The sequence below is a fragment of the Emydura macquarii genome, unplaced genomic scaffold (genome assembly GCF_026122565.2).
Source record: "Emydura macquarii macquarii isolate MOO-44397 ecotype Brisbane River unplaced genomic scaffold, CSIRO-AGI_Emac_v2 contig_71, whole genome shotgun sequence".
Classification (NCBI taxonomy): Eukaryota; Metazoa; Chordata; order Testudines; family Chelidae; genus Emydura; species Emydura macquarii.
The window spans coordinates 1,206,582-1,222,714 of NW_027130208.1; the positions used below are offsets into that span (position 1 = coordinate 1,206,582).

A 16,133-nucleotide genomic window follows, 5' to 3' on the forward strand; every position below is an offset into this window, starting at 1 on the left:
GCTTGGATGACACAGGACAGACTTTCATTTGGTCGGCGATTGTGACGAAAGGCTGCACAGAGTGGCTGAAAGGCCTGGTCCTGTTGATGTAGAAGGCCAGCGCCCTTCTGACATCAAGAGAATGGAGACACCTCTCTTCATTGGTGCGGTGAGGCTTTGGACAGAACACTGGCAGAAAAATGTCCTGGTTGTTTCCCACTTTCATATCAATCTTCGGCAGGAATGCGGGGTGAGGATGAAATAATAAAAATAAGACTGTATGGAGACTCTGAAGCCAAAGCTTTGATCTCTGAGACCCTCCTCGCAGAGGTGATCGCCACCAGGAATGCTACCTTCCAGGACAGGTGCGTGAGGGAGCAGGAAGCCAGAGGCTCAAACGGTGGCCCCATGAGTCAGGAGAAGACGAGGTTCAGATCCCATTGGGGAACCAGGTCCTGCAGCAACGTAAAAAGCCTCTCCAGACCTTTGAGGAATCTGGCTGCCTTTTAGTGGAAGAAAACCATTCTGTCCTGTATCGGAGAATGAAAAGCCGATGTCGCTGCTAGGTTTATCTTGACGCACGAGAAGGCTAAACCTTCCTGTTTCAGGTGTAGCAGATAGTCCAAGATCACCTGTATAGGCAATTTCGTCAGCGAGATGTTTTGGTGAGCCACCTAGCAGGTGAAGCGCTTCTACTTGGCCAGATAGGATGCCCTGGTGGAAGGTTTCCTGCCAGTGATACTTCTCCCTGCTCAACCATGAAGCATCCACGCTGTCAGGTGCTGGGAGGTCAGGTTCAGATGGAGCAGCCCACCCTGGTCTTGGGAGAGGAGGTCTGGCTGCAACCAAGGATAGGCCACCGATAGTTCCAACAGCATCCTGAACCAATGCTGCCGAGGCCATGCCGGGGGTACTAGGATGACCCGTGGTTTGTCCCTCTTGATCTTCAGAAGGACTCTGTGTATTCGAGATATTGGGGGGGAAAGCATCCATGAGACTGCTCGACCACGACAGGAGAAAAGCATTGGTCAAAAAGGCTTCCGCCGGCCCCAAGAGGAAGCAGAATTGATCACACTCCCTGTTCTCTTTGGTTGTGAAGAGGTCCACTCGGGGAGTTTCCCACCTTTGGAAGATGCGGTCAGCCACTTCCAGGTGGAGTGACCATTCGTGGTGAGAGCAAAAGGATCTGCTTAGGCAATGCATTAATACATTCTTGAGCCCAGGAAGATGAGTCGCCTCCAGTTGAATGTTATGGCTCATGCAGAGATCCCACAAATGTAAGGCTTCCCGACAAAGGGCTGAGGACCTGGCTCCCCCTTGCCTGCTGATGTAGTACATTGCAGCCATGTTGTCTGTGAGAACCCACATGACTTTGTTGACAAGGTGTGGCAAGAACACCTCATAGACCAGTTGAGTTGCTCTGAGTTCTCTGACATTGATGAGTAGAACTAACTCGTCTTTGGTCCAGAGGCCCTGGGTCTATAGCGCACCAAGGTGGGCTCCCCATCCTAATTCCAAGGCATCTGAGATCAACGACATTGGTTGTGGGGCCGCGAATGGTACTCCTGCCAGTACATGCTGCGGTTTCATCCACCACAACAAAGAGGTAAGTACGCAAGGAAATCGTGAGTATTCTGTCCAGAAAGTGCCTGGATGGAGAGTATACCATTGCCAGCCACACATCTACAGCAGTCTGAGTCACAGCCTGGTGTAACGAACCACATAAGTACAAGCAGCCATGTGGCCCAATAGGCTGAGACATACCCTCGCCATGGTGAGGGAGTGGGCCAATAGTTGGGCTGTGAGCTTCGACATTACCAGGAACCTGGCCTTAGGCAGGAGAGCTCTGGTTTGTATGGAGTCTAGGATTGCTCCGATTAACTCTATCCTTTGAACAGGTGTAAGTATCGACTTCTGTTAGTTTATTAGCAGACCCAGCAACCAACAGGTGTCCCTTACGATCTCAATGCCGTATTGGATTTGTGCTCTCAACCGACCCCGAATGAGTCAGTCGTCCAGGTAAGGAAAGACCTGCACACATCTGCGCCTGAGGTGGGCTGCTACCACTGCCATGCACTTGGTGAATACGTGTGGTGTCATTGATAGGCCAAATGGAAGGATTGCAAATTGGTAGTGTTGTGTGCCCATCACGAATCGCAGGAACCTCCTGTGGCCCAGGAAGACAGATGTGAAAACAGGTGTCCCTCAGATTGAGGGCGGCGTACCAGTCGCCAGGATCCAGAGAAGGGATGATGGCTGCTAGGGAGACCATGCACAACTTCAACTTCCTGAGGAATTTGTTGAGGGCACACAGGTCCAAGGTAAGTCTTAGCTCCCCTTTTGCCTTCGGGATTAGAAAGTACCAGGAGAAGCCTCTTCCCCTCAGTCCTTGAGGGACCTCTTCCACCACCCTCACTTGTAAGAGGGCTTGCACCTCTTGTACGAGGAGTTGCTTGTGCGAGGGGTCCCTGAAGAGGGACGGGGAGGGAGGGTGGGAAGGCAGAAGTGAAATGAACTGAAGGGTGAAGCAGATAGCCACCATACTTAGTACCCAGCTGTCTGACATTATTGGCCGCCCAGGCTGGGAGGAAAGAGGCAAGGCGGGAATAAATGGGAATCTGGATGTCGGGTAGTGTCTGGTAGGTTGCCCCTGGGCGCACCTTCAGAAGCTTTGTTCCCCACCCCACCCCGAGGGATGGTGACTCGGGCTCGACCTCGGGGCAGAACCTAGTGAATGGCCCTGTCGGCACTTATAGTCTATTTCTTTTCTTGAAGGGCTCCCCTCGGGATTGCCCCCAGAACCGCTGCTGTTGAGAAGGCCTAAAATGCCTTCTCGACAACAAAGGGGTATAAAATCCCAATGAGCATAGTGTAGCCCTTGAGTCCTTTAAACCATACAGCCTGGAGTCTGTCTGGTTGGCGAACAGGGCTGAGCTGTCAAAGGGGAGGTCCTGAATGGACTGCTGGACCTCCACAGAAAGACCAGACAATTGGAGCCAAAACGCTTCCCTCATTGACACCGTGGAAGCCATTGACCGAGCTGCAGAATCAGCTGTGTCCGATGCCGCTTGTAGGGAGGCTTTAGTCAATGTCTTTCCTTCCTCCAGGATTGCCTCAAACCCCTGGTTGGAGGACTGTGGGAAGGAGTCAGCAAATGTCTCCAGCGACTGCCTGGTATTGAAATGGTACTGTCTCAACAGTGGCTGTTGGTTGGATACCCTCAGCTGCAGGCTTGCTGTCAAGGCCCCTTTGTTTTTTGAAGTTGAACTCACCTGGTCACATTCATTAGTAGCTGTGACCACCAGCGATCCTGGGGAGGGGTGTGTGTAGAGGTACTTAAACCCCTTAGCAGGCACCTAATACTTCTTCTCTGCCCGTTTAGATGTGGGGCACAGAGAGGCAGGGGTCTGCCATAGCGCCTTAGCCAGTTGCACCACTCCCTCATGCACCGGAAGAGCCACCCAGGAAGGGGCTGCGGATGCCAAAGAGTTCATCCACTGGCTCCACGAGCTCCTCTATCTCGAGGCTCAGATCAGCCGTCACGTGTTTCAGCAGTTCCTGGTATGCGCTGCGGTCATCTAGTGGGTTGCCTGGGAGCCTGTCCCTTTGGGGGAACAATGACCTCCCCTCTGAGTCCGAGGAAATGTTCCCAGGTGACCATGGGGGCGCTGACACCACACATCTCTCCACGCCGCTTCTTGAACGCCAGTGCTCAGGCTTCAGGGAGCAGTGTCGAGAGCCTGAGCGCTGGGTGTCCCTCGACCGTGTCTTGTCCTTAGATTTCTTGTAAGGATTTGGCGAGCAGTGCCGGGGCTCCGGTGATCTGTCACGGGTGTTTGACGAACGATGATTTTCTGGGGACCGGTGCCAATGCTCCGGGGATTGGTACCTATCCGGTGACCTCTCGGTGCAGCCCTGGGGATCAGTGCCGAGGATCTGGTGACTGCTGGGGGACAGGGGAAGAGCATCCCGTTGATGATACTACCATGAAGGGGCATCCGTCCCTCGGTGCATCGACCTGCCATTCTTTGGTGTAGGCAGCACCGGTATGGCCAAGAGGTCTCATAACCTAGAATGCCTCAGGCATGGTGGGGATGACTAGGTGGTGGCGCGGGTGCTGGGCTCAACACCCACATGGGTGGTGATACTCTCAGGATCAGTGGGGGTAGGTGGCCCAACTCAGGTTTTCTTGAGGACCTGGAATTTTTCTTAGCCGACTTCGGTGAACATCCTTTTTTGGCCTGTGTCTTTAGCCGCTTCCTCAACACCGGGGATGTCGAGCAGTGCTGGGGGGACACCGACGCTGGGGGAGTGCTCCTTGTCGATGCCTTGGTGCTCAGTGCCAGGTCCGACCTCAGCACCGACGCCCGTCTGAGTGCCAACTCCATCAGAAGGGCCTTGAGTCTAATGTCGTGGTCCTGCTGGGTCCTTGAGTGAAAGCTCTTACACATCTTATACACTTTTCTCACACATGACCTTTCCCGAACACTTTAAATAGCTCTGGTGTGGGTCACTCAGCAGCACAGATTTTGTGCAAGAAACACAAGGTTTGAACACTGGGGACCGGGCCATGCCCCGACCATGGTTGAAACTCACTAACTTCTAACTACTAACCAACAACTATATACACTAGCAAGTGGTTCCCAACCTTCCTGAGTGAAAGCCCCACTGGTTAACACACCCCTCCTCCCCCCGAACCTCCCGCCCCGCCCCCTTACCAGTCATAAATACTAAATTACATAAATAATAATAATAATAAATTACTCTTACCCGAGTAAGAAACTAAGCCTTCCCTGGCGCAGCCACCACCGCACACCCTGTGCGGCCCTGCCACTTCTCATCCCTCATGGACTGAGGGTAATGGAGGCAGACCCTGGTTGCAGGCCCCCACCAGCTGGGACTGCTCCTCTCTGGCTGGGCGCCTGGCCAGTGCAGGCCTGGGGGGGTGTTCCTCCACTCCAGATGACGCAGAGCTTGAGGCTGTTGCCTCTGCCGTGGAGCTCGGGTGGCTAAATGACCTCAATATTACTGAGACCTCATGGACCCCTGTCATCTTTGGCACCCCCCCAAGGGGGTCCCACCCTCCAGGTTGGGAACCGCTGCACTAATAAAGCAGGTAAAACCACTCAGAATATTAATACTTGCGTGAGCAAGAGAGTACTCCAGCACAGTCACAGGCGGTAAGAAGGAACTGGGCGGAGAGGGGGAGCAGCGCTCTATATACGGGCACATACGCACGTCGCTGCAGAAGGCGCTAGAGCCGGCCCTACAGATACCAGTAGGGGAAAAATTTCCAGCACCGGATTGGACATTCAGAATGGACATGAGCAAGCACTTGAAGTTCAAGAAACAGCCTCTCTGTTTTCAGGGGCTTCCTTTAGACCAGTGGTTCTCAACCAGGGTTGTGTGTATCCCTGGAGGTACGCAGAGGCCTTCCAGGGGGTACATCAGCTCATCTAGATATTTGCCTAATTTTACAACAGGCTACATCAAAAGCACTAGCGAAGTCAGTACAAACTAAAATTTCATGCAATGACTCGTTTATACTGCTCTACACATTGAAATGTAAGTGCAATATTTATATTCCAACCGATTTATAATTATATGGTAAAAATAAGAAAGCAAGCAATTGTCCAGTCAACGTGCTGTGACACTTATATTTTCATGTATGATTTTGTAAGCAAGTAGTTTTTAAGTGAGGTGAAGCTTGGGGCTTGCGAGGCAAAGCAGCCTGCGGAAAGGGGTGCAGTAGTCTGGGAAGGCCGAGAGCCACGGCGCTAGCCAAGCAGCATGTAAAGGTTGTTTGTGCCATCCTGCTCAAGGACAGATAGAATACAGCTGCAACTGCAACCCCTCTTGGAGGTCCGTGCTGTGCAAACCGCCATCTCTAAACATGGAGGTGCAGCTTGCGGAGGTAACACTTCCAGCGTGCTCTGAGGGGACACTGCTTGGATCAACGCGGAGTGTTGGACGCTGGCACCTTCTTTGCAGGCTGCACCTCCTAGTTAAAGAAAGGGGCAGTCTTACTTGGTAGTGAACTGCAGCTCTCTGACTGCTGGCTTGAAGGATCCTAATCTGACCCAGCAGTGAATAAATGATCCGATGGTCTCTGCTGGCCTTAAATTCTATGACTAAGACACATAACCACAGCCAGTGGTTTAGGAGACAGCTTCAGACTGGAAATCACTACGGGCAAGTCTACACTTAAAACGCTGCGTTGGCACAGCTGCAGTGAAGACATTCCTACGTTGATGAGAGAGACCTCTCCCGTCAGCATAGCTAATCCACCTCTGCGAGAGGCAGTAACTATGGTGACAGGAGAAGCTCTCCCGCTGGCAGAACACTCTCTGCATACGGGGTTAGGTCTGTATAATTACTTTGCTCAAGTGTGTGGATTTTTCATAGTAGTTGGAACCTAAGAGTGGCCATACTGGGTCAGACCAAAGGTCCATCTAGCCCAGTGTCCTGTCTTCCAACAGTGGCCAATGCCAGGTGCTTCAGAAGGAATGAACAGACCAGATAATCATCAAGTGATCCATCCCCCGTCACCCATTCCCAGCTTCTGGCACACAGAGGCTAGGAACACTTCAGAGCATGGTTTTGCATCCCTGCCCACCCTGACTAGTAGCCATTAATGGACCTATCCTCCGTGAACTTAGTTCTCTTTTGAACCCTGTTATAGTCTTGGCCTTCACAACATCCTCTCACAAAGAATTTTGCAGGTTGACTGTGTGTTACGTAAAAAAATACTTCCTTTTGTTTGTCTTTAACAAACCGATATAAGTTTGTAGCGTAGACCTGACCTGAGTGAGCAAGCATAGGTAAAAAAGCTATGGAGAACAAAACAGAGCAACAGTTAAACCCACAAGACAGAGTTTCCTAGTTTTAGAAGTGGGATACTTGTAGTGTTGGGTCAGGAAGGAGGAAATATGGAAGTTAAACAGCTGCTGAACGAATCACTTCAGAAAAGGCTTTTGTCACTTCAGAAGGGCTTACCTTTCCCATTCGGTTTGGTTGAAATCTGCTCATTCCACCAAAGGGTTAGCCTGCCCTCTCTCAAATCCCAATCACTGGGGTATCTAGGAACTTCTTGCTCACCTACTCCTTATACCACAGCATCCACAAGTCACTGCCATTTTTGCTGATCTTCCAGCGGCAAAGGAAATGAACTGGGATGGCTAGCCTTTAAATGTTGTGTTTTGTCTCCTTAGCCTCCCTAGTGGTTGGTAGCAGAGCTGCAACATGGGAGCCCCAGCAACAGATGGTCTCACTCACTTCCCTGGGGTAAGAAAAGTTTAGCATCTCACAAAAGCCGTTTGCTTTGCATTCCTGATATTTCGCCAGGCTTTAATAAGGGCTGAGGACAGCCAGGCTGCTTCTGGCATGGGAGTGGACTGAGGAGCAGTCTAGTGCAGTGGCCCCCAAACTTTTTACATCACACCTCCCCTTATCTCTGTCCATGCCCCCCTGCCCTGGGAGCAGGTTCATGGTCAGGGCTGGAGCCACACCGGGCCAGGAGTCCAGGGCCAAGGTCAGGCAATGGTGGACCGATGGGGGTGAGGAGAGGGCTGGGAGGGGGCCAGACCCCTGGGCGCAGGGGTGCCGGACAGGCCCTTCACAACGCGCAAGGGATGGGGGATGGAGGAGGCTCTGAGGGGCGGCTGGATGGAGCCCAGGAGCAGGCGGGGAGCTGTAGGTGACTAGGAGGAACTCCTCCCCACCCCCCGTTATCCCCTGCCGTGCCTGGTAGGGGAAGCCAGTGCCGGATCTGATTGGGCTGGAGCAGAACAGGTGGGCGCCGCATGGCAGGTAAGTATGTTTGCGCGCGCGGCCAGGGGAGGGGGGGGGGGCGCGGCGGTACAGCGGGTGCAGAGCCGGGGGAGCCGCCATCATGAGCACCAGAAAGTCCCTGGGGCACAGGAGGAGGAAAGCGGCGTGTCCCCACACAGGTATAGACCCCCCCTCCCTTGGGAACCCCTCCTGTCCTCCATGGGGCGGTTTGAGGCTGGACTGGGAGGGTGCCAGAGACGCACAGTACACCACTGAGGCCAGGGCTGGGAGCGGGACCACGGTCAGGCCAGGGGATGGGAGCCAGGGCTGCGGGGGCGCTCCCTCCCTGCCCTCGTGTGGGGACTGGCCCAGACCCCTCTGCAGCCCTCTGAACGTCCCCCCACACCTCCCTAGAGGGCCACACCTCAACGTTTGGGGGCCTCTGGTGTAGTGGATACATTTATACAGATCAACGACAGACCTACAGCTGCTTCTGTGTAAGGGCTAATTCTTTCCATCAGCAAACATGAGCAAGTCTGGCTTGACGCAATGGCTCAGAAAGTCCCGTTACAGAGAAAGAAAGAAAATCCATTTACAAAACAAGAACTATGTCAGGAAAGCTTTTAAACACCAGAGTCTATTTCTGAAGAGTATCATCCTCATGATGGGAAGGGAGATGAAGACCTCTGTATAGCGTTATACCTAAATGCCCCGATGCATAAGAAACCAGTTCCGAACACAGAATGTGAAACAATAAGCCTCTATCACCAAATCAAATGTGCAATTAGTATTCTCTTCATATTTTTACTGGGAGAAGTGTTTAATTCAGTATTTAGGGCAACCAAATTTACTGCTGGGCAATAAAAGAACATTCCCATTACTGTTACTTACCATGCTTGCATTTGGAGCATTGCTGAAAAAGAAAAGAGGAACCATTAACAATCTGCAAAAGGACAAAAGGTTTCATCTAAGAAGAAGGACGATCTGAAGTAGTTAGGGAATTGCTCACCATGTGATTGCAGCCTCCATTCTTTTCAATACAGATATTGCACTTGGGACACTGGGAAAAACAAAAGCATTCAGTAGATCCAGCTGTTCTAGAATATTCCTTAAGAACATAATTCCTGCTCCATTATTACACATGTGCTATTCCTGTCAACCCCATTTTAAAGTGGGAGGAAAGGAGATGCATGGCTCAGTGCATTAACAACAGATCAGTGGTTCTGGGATAACAGTTGCGAGGAGTAAGGTCATTATTCTTAGCATTACCACTTGTGAACCCAAGTTCACTCAATGGTTATCATTAACTGGCTGGTCAGGCCTAGCAATTAAAGCAGTTTACATAGAAAGACAATAGTTGCCATAGTGACTCAGACCATAGGACCATCTAGTTCTGTATCCTGACTTCAGTAGGTGCCAATGGGTAAGTGCTTCAGCGGAAGTAAAAAGCCATCAGACACCTGCCTGACTATATATACACAATGCTTTACATAGGTTTCATTGTTCCACAGCTGACGTCTGGGACAATTTGTGTTACTATATTCTCATGGTTTGCATATCTATAGGAAGCGATGAGCCACAGTGCCATTGAGAAGCGATGCCAGGAAAGGAACAGAAAGACTTTTCTGATGGATCGTATCTACAGAAGGACAATCTATCCTAAAATTCTCATTCATTGAGAGACAATCCACACACATTGTTATATTTACTTTCCACAAACTGCTCTTCGTAGAATTTTTGTATAAGTGATGTTCCCGAATATTTGGACACTAATATTTCAACTGTCTTGCTAAATTACCCTTAATTTAGAATACTGAAGATTATGTACTTTTTGTATTCTATGATTTTTAAACCAAACTTTGTACTTCTGGATAATTACGCATTATACCCAGGGGCATAGAAACTCTTTCTTTAAACTTTGTATTCAATCATTCTAACATTAGCTTTAATACAATTTTAAAATCTATTCTCTTGGCTTGCATAGCTATAGGAAGTAATCCAATTTTACCAACTTGAATCTGAAGTCACCAAATCATATTGTAAGGTCTGAGGCCTTGTTTTTCGGCTAAGCAGTAGCAGCCATATTAGGAGAGCCAGCACCCATAAGCTAAGAAGCATGTGGTCACATCTTCACATTCTCATCTAAATTACATCAAACAATGTAATATCGGCTGGTAAGAAAGTGCTACTGTCCTAACAGTACTGACCACCACCAGATAAAGAAACAGATCTCAAGATGTTTAAAGGAAACTTTGATTGATTGCTTGTCAGACAGAATGCTATCACTGATCAACAGTTGTGATTGTAAAATACACATTTCTTATTGTTTTGTCTTTATGGTCCCCACTTCTCTGTTGTTTATCTGAATGATTTCTGTCTGGCTCTTTGATTGTTTCGTCTGTTGCATGACTAATTGTGCAATATTTAAATCAACTAAGGTGGTGGGGGTATGATTGGTTAAAGAACTGTTTTGTAATGGGCTAGGATTGGTGTTTTGTAGTGCTTCCGTTTAAAATGATTGGTTAAAGTACAGCTAAGCAGGACCCAAGCATTAGCTATACAAACTGGGGTCCAAAAGGAAGTTCTGTAGAACCTAACTCCAGGACAGAGCCCAAGACAGAGCTGCCAGACCTGAACCCCCTGCCAACCAGATCATGTAGCTGGACTCCCCAGATGATCTAATCCTGACTGGCCACCAGAAGACGTTTGTCTGCCTCATTGGGAGTGGTGAGCATTGGATGCTTAGCCTGTCTATTCTGTGTTGGTCATTGTTGATAAATAGAGAATAAGGATATTACTGGGTAAGGCTCCTTCACTGGTAAAAGGCCCTGCAGGCCTGCAAAAGATTATGCCAAGTATCCTATGAATTGGAAAAGGGTGGGTACTTCAATTAACCAGGTCACACCCGTAGCCCTACAGCCTGTGAATGGGTGGCCCTGAGCCCCACGGTGGGGCCTATCGGGAGCCCCAGATCCCATGGGGCTCCTGGCAGGGAGCTGCCAGCAGAACTGAGAGACCGGGCTGTCAGTTCCCCACACTGCCCCTCTTAGGTGGGTGGAAGCACTCCTGGTGAGGACGCCTCCACCGACCCAAAGAGGGCAGTGTGGATATCAGCCACCATGGTAATTACTGCGGTGGCTATAAGTCGACCTATCTTAGGTCAACTTATTTTTCTAGTGTAGACAAAGCCTAAGTAATTTTTAAGTTGTTCTTTCCCTATTTTAGCCTCAGATCCTACCCCATTTACACCAGTGTTAGTTGTCCTACCGTTGCTAACCTTTTTGGTGAAAACAAACAAAAAAGGCATTTAACACTTTGGCCATTGCTGCGTTTTCTGTTATTGTCTTTCCCTCCTCATTGAGTAATGGACCTCCTGTGGCCTTAGTCTTGCTTCTAATGTATTTGTAAAATGTTTTCTTGTTATCCTTTATGTCCCTAGCTATTGTAATTTCACTTTGTGCCTTGGCCTCTCTCATGTTTTGTCCCTACATGCTTATGTTTTTTCTATACTCATCCTTTGTAATTTGACTTAGTTTCCACTTTCTGTACAAATCTCTTTTTGAATTTCAGGTCACAGACGATCTCCTGGTTAAGACAGAGTTGCCTCTTGCCTTGCTTCCTACGCATTGGGGTAGTTTGCTCTTGTGCCCTTAACAGTGTCTCTCTAAAAAACTGCCAACTCTCCTGAAGCCTTGTTTCCCTTAGATTTGCTTCTCACAGGATCTTACCTACCGATTCTAGGGGTTTCCTAAAGTTTGCCTTCTTGAAGTCCATTGTCTTTATTCTACTGTTTTCTCTCCTACCATTAGACTCATGAACTCTATCATTTCATGATCACGTTTATCCAAGCTGCCTTCCACTTCCAAATTCTCAGCCAGTTCCTCCCTATTTGTCAGAATCAAATCTAAAACAGCCTCTCCTCTAGTTTCTTCCTCTATCTTCTGTCATAAAAAGTTGTCTCCAATGCATTTCAAGAACTTGTTGGATAATTTGTGCCCTGTATTATTTTCCCCAGCAGAAGTCTGGGTAGCTGAAATCCTCCATCGCTACTAAGGCCTGTGGTTTGGATGATTTTGTTAGTTGTCTACAAAAAGCCTGACCCTCCTCTTCCAGGTTAGGCAGTCCATAGTAGATCCCTACCATGACATCACCCTTGTTTTTTTACTCCTTTTATCCTTACCCAGAAAATGTCAATAGGCCTATCTCCCACTTCTAGCTCAACCTCAGTTCAAGTGTGTATATATCTTTGATATACACGGCAACCCCTCTTCCCTTTTTTCCTTGCCTGTCCTTCCTGAACAAGCTGTACCCTTCTACACCAGTATTCCAGTCATGTGAATTATCCCACCAAGTCTCTGTGATGCCAATTACATCATAATTACGTCAGCAGTATTTCTAGTTCTTCCTGTTTATTCCCCATACTTCTTGCATTAGAATACAGATACCTAAAATGCTCATTAGATTTCCCCTCTAATGCAAGAAATTCAAGATCTTTGCACCAAAACCCCAAGTAGGAGCTGACCAACATTGTAAAAAAGCAGCATGAAATGCTAAACATGCACAGAACTGCCCCCCCTTCTCAGCAGGACTAGGGGCCTGAAAAGAATGTTCAGGTGTTCTCCCTTACATCTTTAGTGTGAGCACTGATGTAGTTTGCTGTTTCAGAGTCGTCTGCACACTTGGTGAGCCATTTCCGAATGGTGGCACAGTCTGTGGGAGCATGGTACATCTGCCGACACTTGAAACTTAACAGGAAGAGAAAGAAATTACAGTTTTCAGAAGAGCTAATAGATTGTGTCAATAACCAAGAAGTCAGTCTTTCCCTCATGACCAGGATCTGGATGGCAAATGGATTTGAAGAGAAAAACAGTTTGTTACTAAATACTGCAGTGGGAGAGGCTGTGTTCCACCTTCAGAATGCCTGCCTGAAATTCTAACATACCACTACTTCTCTTCTGACTGGCAGAGAGTACAGGGCTCCCTCTCTAGCAAGGAGCATCTGGCTGTCTGATAAGCAGCTATCATCTTCTCCATGGAGCCAGGCATCAATGAGATGATGGAGCAAGCCTAGACCATCCCAGGTAAACTCCAAATAGGCTGTTGTTCAGGGTTAATTGCACAGAATAGCTGGGTCGCTAACCCACATCTATTACTGTCCCAGGGCACTCAAGATGCAGCTAGACCTTTGAAATAGGGGGTGTTAGAAGATACTAAGCAGCAAACCTTTCCATAGTACTTCCAGTTATTTTGTTACTCCTCTCATGGACATTGCAAGTCAGGAAAGCACCATTAACTTTCCTAGCCAGTGGAAGTTGATTCTTATGCTGGGGAGAACCTCATGCACATAGAAGTTTAAAGATCGTCTAGACTTCATATACAGAAATCAACTAACTTCCCATCTGAATGCTACACTCTGTTTCTAGGCATGTTTAGGAGCATTCATACCACAGAAGCCTTTGTGTGTGTGCAGGATATCTGAGTCCCTTGGCTTTATGATGTTCTGGATCTTGGGAATGCACTAGAGACTCTGGGAACAGGAGTGCTCAGAAGCAAACATACAAACACAGGCAGCAGATAGGTTCCAGCACCAGACATCACGGTCTCATACCGAAAATTGCTCACCAATGCTTGTATCGTAAATTGTAGATTAATCTAAGCTACAGAAGAAACTAGGCAAGATTTGTTTTCCTTGATAATGAAGAGCCCAATTTTCAGAGGCACTCAGAACCCACAGCTTCCACTGAGCTCAGCAAGAGCGGACCACCTCTGAAAGACAGGTCCCTAGACCCCAATTTCCCAGATGGCTTAAATTACAAACAATTTTAGTAACGCATTTGAGATGCTTCTGCACACTAGACTTGCTGTTAAATGAAGCGACCTTAAGGAGAGCATATGCCTGTGCCCAGTCTCTCTCAGAGCCTTTAAACCTTTTACTTCCTTACCAGAAAACTTCATTGCATCGATTGCACTGCACACGCCGAGCTCTGGGCTGATGTACCTGTATGACCATGGGGCAGTCTGCGCCGGGACACAGCTGCAGCTGGTAATGGCTCTGCAAACACACCAAGGGGTGAGGTTAGCAATTGCTATGAGAGAACACTGATCTCCCAGTCCCAGTGAATAGAGGTTCCTCCTTTCATTAATGTGAATCAATCGTTCTTAAATCTGGAGCCGACAATGGAAAGAGCCACCAGATCATGCCCAACAGAGGGCAATCAATCAATCAATCAATCTCTTCTACATGCGGAGGTGGTTGGTTAGTTAGTTATTAAGTGCTTGTCCTGAGCTTTATATTTAGCTTTTGTTTGATGGTGAGGCTGTCGTGCTTATTAAATGAGGAAATTCAAGATCCCATCCAAACTGTCTGGAGACCATGAGGAGAAACTCTAGACAGATCTGGAATTTCACTCTACTCGAACTCTTTCCCCATTTCATATCCCACCCCCTTGCTGCTCCAGCACAAACACACTGCTTCTCAACTGTGTCTTCCCTCAGTTACTTCCCTGTGACTCCCCGCAGTTACTGGGGGTGGGAGTGTCGCTTGCCCATGTTGCTCCATGCATCTAGAGCAGAGTTTCTCAAACTTTTTGTGCTGATGACCCCCTTTGAACATAAAAAAATAAATATATAAATAAAAAAATCATGATCCCCACCCCCTGCCTTTAGGAAAAATTGCAACCCCTTACCTCTAGCTCCCCTGCTGCCCATGGGGCTCCTGGCTGGGGCTTTTGGCCCTGGCAACCTCATCAAAACAGGGCCGCAACCCACACTGGGGTCACGACCCAGAGTTCGAGAGCTGCTGATCTACTCCTTTCTCCTTCCAAATCACTCAATTACTTCCTGTAAATCTTTCCTTAAACATCCTGGTTCTCTCTAGCTTAGCTAAGATTCATAAAGCTTTGCAGAGTGAAGACACGTTCAGAGGATGCCGAACAACAGGGAGCTGCACTGTATCGGGGTGAGGGGCCAGTCTGAGGCTACCTAAAAGCATTTCTTGGTCTAGCACCAATATTTAACATTCAGCTGAAGTTTAAAGTTCTCTGCTCTGACACTAGAGCACTCTGCTTTAAGAAATGGGCCAAGCACCAGCTGGGGTCACTGGCATGACATTACAGCAAGATTTACTCTGGCAAACCATTTGGGAGCTGACAGTGAGCCCTGCACTACAGCAGGAACCAAAGTAACATGCCTGACAACAACAATTAGGCTGCAGCTACTGCATTTCTAGCCCTGAACTCTCTAGAGAGGCATCATCAAGAAGCCCAACACCAAGATCAATATTTTACAAGTCGCTAGTGATTTTGGGTGCCCACCTGGGGACATTTTAAAGGGTCCTGCTTTGCAAGGGGTGGGTGCTCAGCACTTTTTGAATAAAAAACCCCCTTTAAAAGGACTCAATTTAGGCCCTAAAAAATGAGGCCACACTAGTCACTTTTGAAAATCTTGGCCCAAAGGTCCGACTACTGGGAAAGGTCAGGGCAACGAACTACAGGAACATGAAGCAGAAAATACCTCCACATAGTCCCTGAAGAGGTAGCGCCGATATTTGTCTTTCAGCTCCTCGCTAGGCAGCAGTGGAAACACAAAGTCTTCTGGTGTCCGAAGTGGGCAATCCTGAGCCATGCAGGAGACCCCTAGTAAAAATGGAGGACATTTGCTGCACAGTGCAACATGAACGGAGGAACTAACATGTGCAGATCAGAGATGTGCTGCTTCTCAAGTTCCATTAATTGTTATGATACAAGTGATACAACAGTTACATTTATCAGGCTGCTGAAAAGCTGGAGTCCATACTTTTGAGTACATACTAAAGTACCAATGTACTTAAGTTGATGGGACCAGTGATTTATAGTTACTTGTTGGGAGGTAGTGGCGTCCTCTAGAGGCCCAACGAAGATTACAGAGATCCTGGCAATTACGGATTCAGTCCAAACCAGCTGCCAGTTTAAATATTTAAGGCACCGATTTTCCGAACAGACCAATTGCATGCTTCCTGTTCTCAATATTAAGATACTAAAGTGACTGGTCCAGCTGCCTTGGGGGGTGGGAGGGAGGTGAGGAGGTCAATGCCTCAAATAAAGACCCACCAAAGCGTCTGCCTTGAACTCACCAACTCCGACACCATCCTTGACGAGTACTGTACAATGCTGCTCCCAGCAGCTGCGGCAAAACTGGTGCTGACAAGCCAGAGAGAGCAAGTTCTCCTTTCGGACAAACTGCATACACACTGCGCAGTGTTGGGAGGAATGTACCATTGTCTGAAAGAGAGGTGCAAATCAGAGCGAGTGCTGAAATGGTTCCTGACACCACTTAGGTCTTCTGGTCCTATATGCACAATGACCCTCACCCGCCCTTATGTGGCACTGTTGTGGAAGGAGCCCAGT

The 16,133-nt window shown here is 48.4% G+C and overlaps 1 protein-coding gene across 3 annotated transcripts in view; it reads right to left on the minus strand.

Moving 5' to 3' along the window:
* Window positions 1-16,133, minus strand: part of ARIH2 (ariadne RBR E3 ubiquitin protein ligase 2) — a 52,357-nt gene that overhangs the window by 9,188 nt on the left and 27,036 nt on the right. For all 3 annotated transcript variants that reach the window (XM_067541064.1, XM_067541072.1, XM_067541054.1), the window contains exons 5-10: window positions 15,860-16,007; window positions 15,262-15,383; window positions 13,692-13,801; window positions 12,377-12,494; window positions 8,759-8,809; window positions 8,641-8,662 (exon numbers count right to left, since the gene is read on the minus strand). In XM_067541064.1, coding sequence (XP_067397165.1) covers window positions 8,641-8,662; window positions 8,759-8,809; window positions 12,377-12,494; window positions 13,692-13,801; window positions 15,262-15,383; window positions 15,860-16,007 — 571 coding nt within the window. The remainder of the gene's footprint in view (window positions 1-8,640; window positions 8,663-8,758; window positions 8,810-12,376; window positions 12,495-13,691; window positions 13,802-15,261; window positions 15,384-15,859; window positions 16,008-16,133) is intronic.